Source organism: Dermacentor andersoni, chromosome 5 (assembly GCF_023375885.2).
Source record: "Dermacentor andersoni chromosome 5, qqDerAnde1_hic_scaffold, whole genome shotgun sequence".
NCBI lineage: Eukaryota > Metazoa > Arthropoda > Arachnida > Ixodida > Ixodidae > Dermacentor > Dermacentor andersoni.
In genome coordinates this window covers 65,596,653-65,602,113 of record NC_092818.1, presented here as the reverse complement: position 1 = coordinate 65,602,113, position 5,461 = coordinate 65,596,653, and the positions used below count along the sequence as shown (strand labels likewise).

Here is a 5,461-nt window from a genome sequence, read left to right as displayed (position 1 = left end):
GGGGTCCTGCTGAGTACAGAGGTATTGATCTCGGAGTTTGCATGCCAATTTTGAAGTGTCTCCATCGAAGCAGTGAATGGCTCGTTGGAGATGTTTTTGTGTTTCTGCTCGAGTTTGGGTGGGGTCGATTAGGGCGCGGAAGAGGCGCCACGTACTCCGGCTGGACATTTGTCGCGCGGCCGTATTGCATCGGTCCACCCAGTTTGAGTCAGCGAGCTGGGCCGCGTACTCTGCCGCTCGTTGGGTGAGCTCAGCGATGCGAATTTTGAGTTTCCGATTGTGTTTTTGCCGGCGCCATCGGCGGACAAGGCTGTGCCGGGCCTCCCAGAGGTGAAGGAGGTGGTTGTCCACCTCCGGGGTCGCCTCAGAGAGTTGAATTTGAGTTTCCGTGGAGCGAAGGGTGGAAACCAATTGCTGGGACCAGACGTGGTACCCTTGCTCCTGAATGGGGGTCGAGTTGGTGTATGTTTGACGGAATTTGGTCCAATCGGGCAATTTTGCCTGTGCGAAAGGTCTTGCTAATGGATGGGTGCGAATTGTTGTATTGAGTATGCAGTGGTCGCTACCGAGGGTTTCTTCGGTGTTGACCCAGTCTACATATTGAATGTTTTTGGTGAGGGTAAGGTCCGGACACGTGTCCCGGGTCACGGAGTTACCCACGCGAGTTGGGTGGGCAGGGTCGGTGTGGAGAGTAAGGCCCAGCGTGGACATAAGTTCCGCCAGCTTACGTCCACGTTTCTCTTCACGCGCGTATCCCCAAAGTGTGCTGGGGGCGTTGAAATCGCCCACGATCACCAGGGGATCCCTGCCCGCAGCCTTTAAGGCGCGGCTAAAAAGGTCTGCGAAAGTGATGTTGGCTAACTTAGGGGAACAATAAATGTTAAGAACGTGTAGTGGTGGGTCCTGTTTTCGTAGCGGTAGAAGGGTCACCATCACGTACGAGAATTCTGTTTTGAGGTCAAGGTCAACGAAGTTGGCCGTGTAATTTTTATGCACGCAGATACAGGAGAGGGGGTCCTGCTGAAACGTGGTGTAATTTGTAAGTGTGGCGCCGCTCCCTGGCTCCTGGAGGGCTACCACAGCAGGAAGGTGCTCGAATGTTGTGAGGAAAAGTCGTAGGTTGGCCCGCTTAGCGTGGGCCTTGAAACCTCGACAGTTCCACTGGGTAATTAGGATGGGGATGGCCAATTTGGATCGGGGGAATTTCCTGAATTTAGGGGTGCCCGCCATGATCGGTAAGATTGGTAGGGGGTTGCGAAGACGATGTTCCATCGCCAGCACTCACGGGGAGGGGAGCATCCTCCATTCCGGAGAGTGAGCAACTGTCTTCGTCATCGAAATCGAGTTGTCGTCGAAACATTTTGGGGTACCGGCCGGACACGTCTTTAATTGGGCCGGCTCGCCGGGTGGTGCGAGAGGTTTGCGCGATTTGTTGAGTTATGAGAGAGGGAATCGTCTCTGTCAATTTGGCAATCGCGGCATTCATGGCCGCGGAGATTTGGGTTTCAAGAGCGCAAATCCGGCTGTCCATACGGGCCTCGAGGGCGTTGATCCGGGCCTCGAGAGCGGCTACCGCGCTAGGTGCCTCCGCCGGCGCTTCTGTCTCGCTTTCCATTACTTCTACTGCGGGGGTAGGGTGGGGTTGCGTCAATTTGGCTTCGAGTGCTGTAATTTTCTTTAGCAGCATCTCATTTTGCGCCTGGAGAGCCGCGATCATGTTTTGTTCGGCGCTGAGCGCCGCAGGAGGAGTAGAGGGAGGGGAGGAGGAAGCAGCCCTGCCCGCGCCGCTCACCTGTTTTCCTTTTTTGACGGCGTCGGCCCAGGCCCCGGCCACGCCGTGTGGTGGCGCCGTAGATTGCCTCCCGGCTTCTCCGGCAGGGGGCGCTAGCTTGCCCGTCTTGGTGACGTCCCGGTGCGGCGACCTACCGGGAAGCTCTTTCTTGACCGCCGTTTTGGTCTTGCCGCCCTTTTGGGCGGCTATCTTGGAGTTGCGGAACTTTGCAGTGCACTCGCGGGAGTTGGTGGCGTGTCCACCACCGCACACTGAACACTTGGGCACGCATTCGTGAGGGGCCCGCACCCCCTCTACGAGTGGAATCTGTTGCCCGCACAGACCGCAAGTGTCCTGTCTCAGGTTTGGGCATGCGTCCATCCTATGGCCGACAGCACCGCACTTGCCGCAGGCCGGGATTGTACGGTAGTAGGGTTGGACGGGTACCACCATGTTGTCATAGTGAACAAAACGCGGTTTGTCCTTTCCGGCGAAGGTAACACGCGCTTTGTTCGATGTGCCAAATTTTCTCACTTCAACAATGGTGCCTGCTCTCCAACGCACCTTTTGCTGAAGTGTCTCCGTCGTGTCCGAGTTGCACACCACGATGACACCGTGGCAAACGTCTCCGCCATCTTGCCGTAGGTATCCGTGGAGCGGGACCGCTCCGCGTTCGGTGTTGACAGAAAAATCCCCGATCACTCGGTCTGCCGTCTCGAGGTCCGGGGTATGGATGACAATCAAATTTTGTTCTCTCGAAGGGAGAATCGATGCGGTCTCTGCCCGCTCGGACCCGAGGTAAGCCGTGAAAGCGGTCCCGTAGCGATTCTCGGAGAAGGCTTCGTGCAAGTAAATATGCTCACGTGGCTTTACAACGATCACGTAGTCATCCGGGTTCGGTTTTAGTAGCGGGCGAGGCTTCCACTTCGTGAAGACCTTGCCCTTGCTTCCCGCAGAGTGCGAGGCAGGAGGCTGCGTCTTGCCGGCTGGGTTGCCGGACGCCGGGGCGGCGGCGGGCGCCACCATCTTGGCTTTCTCTTGCAAGCGGCGAGCGGCCGCGTTGAGGAGAGCTTGGCTTCGAATATTCGAAGGAATCGCAGAATTGGGCTCCTCAGTCGTCGGAACCGTCGTCCAGGACATCGCGTCCGGGTCGTAGCCACGCTGGGTTAGCGTAGAGACGGCCATATTGCCTCGGGAAGCAGTCTTCACGCCGCCGGGCATCGGCGTCGCCGTCAGGCTGGACGGTGTCGCCCACGTGGCGGGGTGAAAAACTGCTCTAAAATTGCCGAAAACCGGCCCACCTGGTTGAAATCGGTGTCCACGTGCGCCGGGTGACTTGCTTTATCAGATGGTAGCAAATTTGGTGGCGTACCGTGAAGTTATCCGTGGCTCCGGCCGAGAATTCAGCTGCATAAGCGTAAAACTACTGGAGCTGTCCAATGGATATATTGAACATAATTTATTACATGTGACCGTTAGGGTTAACTGTTCTTTACCGTGGGTCTGTCTAATATGTTAGTGAGTGCGGACTCGGAGACTACTTCATGACCGTGCCGTGAATACAATCCTTCGTTTCTTGTATATGTCATCGTCCTGGTGGAATTATGCCGTAGCTGCATAAGCGTAAAACTGCTGGAGCTGTCCAATGGATATATTGAACATAATTTATTACATGTGACCATTAGGGTTAACTGTTCTTTACCGTGGGTCTGTCTAATATGTTAGTGAGTGCGGACTCGGAGACTACTTCATGACCGTGCCGTGAATACAATCCTTCGTTTCTTGTATATGTCATCGTCCTGGTGGAATTATGCCGTGATTGTGACTCAGTGTTCTTCGTATCGTCCCTTGTTTAAATAATCTTTTTCTGAACACATCAGATACATATATATATATATATATATATATATATATATATATATATATATATATCATGGAGGCAGGAAAATGAAGGAGGGTGCATTACGTCACGCAGCAACCTTTGGCAAGCAAACGCTCCGTGGAGACACGGTAGTGGCCCAACACGTGACTGGATATCATCATCATCAGCATGGTTAAGCCCACTGCAGGGCAAAGGCCTCTCCCATACTTCTACAACTACCCCGGTCATGTACAAATTGTGGCCATGTCGTCCCCGCAAACTTCTTAATCTCATCCGCCCGCCTAACTTTCTGCCGCCCCCTGCTACGCTTCCCGTCCCTTGAAATCCAGTCCGTAACCCTAAATGACCATCGGTTATCTTCCCTCCTCATTACATGTCCTGCCCATGCCCATTTTTTTTTCTTGATTTCAACTAACATGTCATTAACTCGCGTTTCTTCCCTCACTCAATCTCCTATTTTCTTATCCCTTAACGTTACACCCATCATTCTTCTTTCCACAGCTCGTTGCGTCGTCCCCAATTTAAGTAGAACCCTTTTCGTAAGCCTCCAGGTTTCTGCCCCGTACGTGAGTACTGGTAAGACACAGCTGTCATATACTTTTATCTTGAGGGATAATGGCAACCTGCTGTTCATGTTCTGAGAATGCCTGCCAAACGCACCCCAGCCCATTCTTATTCTTCTGATTATTTCGGTCTCATGATCCGGATCGCGGTCACTACCTGCCCTAAGTAGATGTTTTCTCTTACCACTTCCAGTTCCTTGCTACCTATCGTGCTGTTCTCTTCCGAGACTGTTAAACATTACTTTAATTTTCTGCAGTATAATTTTTAGACCTACCCTTCTGCTTTGCCTCTCCAGGTCAGTGAGCATGCCTTGAAATTGTTCCCCTGAGTTACTAAGCAACGCAACATCATCAGCAAATCTCAAGTAACTAAGCTATTCTCCATTAAATCTTATCCCCAATTCTTCACAATCCAGGTCTCTGAATACCTCCTGCAAACACGTTGTGAATAGCATTGGAGAGATCCTATCTCCCTGTATGACGCCTTTCTTTATTAGGATTTTGTTGCTTTCTTTATGGAGGACTACGGTGGCTGTGGAGCCGCTATAGATATCTTTCAGCATTTTTACATACGGCTCGTCTACACCCTGATTCTGCAATGCCTCCATGACTGCTGAGGTTTCGACAGAATCAAACGCTTTCTCGTAATCAATGAAAGCTATATATAAGGTTTGGTTATATTCTGCACATTTCTCTATCACCTGATTGATAGTGTGAATATGGTCTATTGTTGAGTAGCCTTTACGGAATCCTGCTTGGTCCTTTGGTTAACAGAAGCCTAAGGTGTACCTGATTCTATTTGCGATTACCTTAGTAAATACTTTGTAGGCAACGGACAGTAAGCTGATCGGTCTATCATTTTTCAAGTCTTTGGCGTCCCCTTTCTTATGGATTAGTATTATGTTAGCGTTCTTCCAAGACTCTGGTACGCTCGTGGTCATGAGGCCTTGCGTATACAGGGTGGCCAGTTTTTCTAGAATAATCTGCCCACCATCCTTCAACAAATCTGCTGTTACCTGATCCTCCCTAGCTGCTTTCCCCCTTGGCATAGCTCCCAAAGCTTTCTTTACTTCTTCCGGTGTTACTTTAGGGATTTCAAATTCCTCTCGACTATTCTCTCTTCCATTATCGTCGTGGGTGCCACTGGTACTGTATAAATATCTATAGATCTCCTCAGCCACTTGAACTATCTCATCCATATTAGTAATGATATTGCCGGCTTTGTCTCTTAACGCATACATCTGA

The 5,461-nt window shown here is 51.3% G+C and overlaps 1 protein-coding gene across 1 annotated transcript; it reads right to left on the bottom strand.

Annotated features, from left to right (window-relative positions):
* Positions 1–1,213: 1,213 nt before the first annotated feature.
* On the bottom strand, positions 1,214–2,956 carry LOC140218549 (uncharacterized). The gene has a single exon (XM_072288327.1). The coding sequence runs from the start codon at positions 2,954–2,956 to the stop codon at positions 1,214–1,216; it is 1,743 nt and encodes a 580-aa protein (XP_072144428.1).
* Positions 2,957–5,461: the final 2,505 nt, after the last annotated feature.

Coding starts and splice junctions, on each gene's coding strand:
- LOC140218549 (XM_072288327.1), bottom strand. CDS start 2,956: ATGGCCGTCTCTACGCTAACCCAGCGTGGCTACGACCCGGACGCGATG.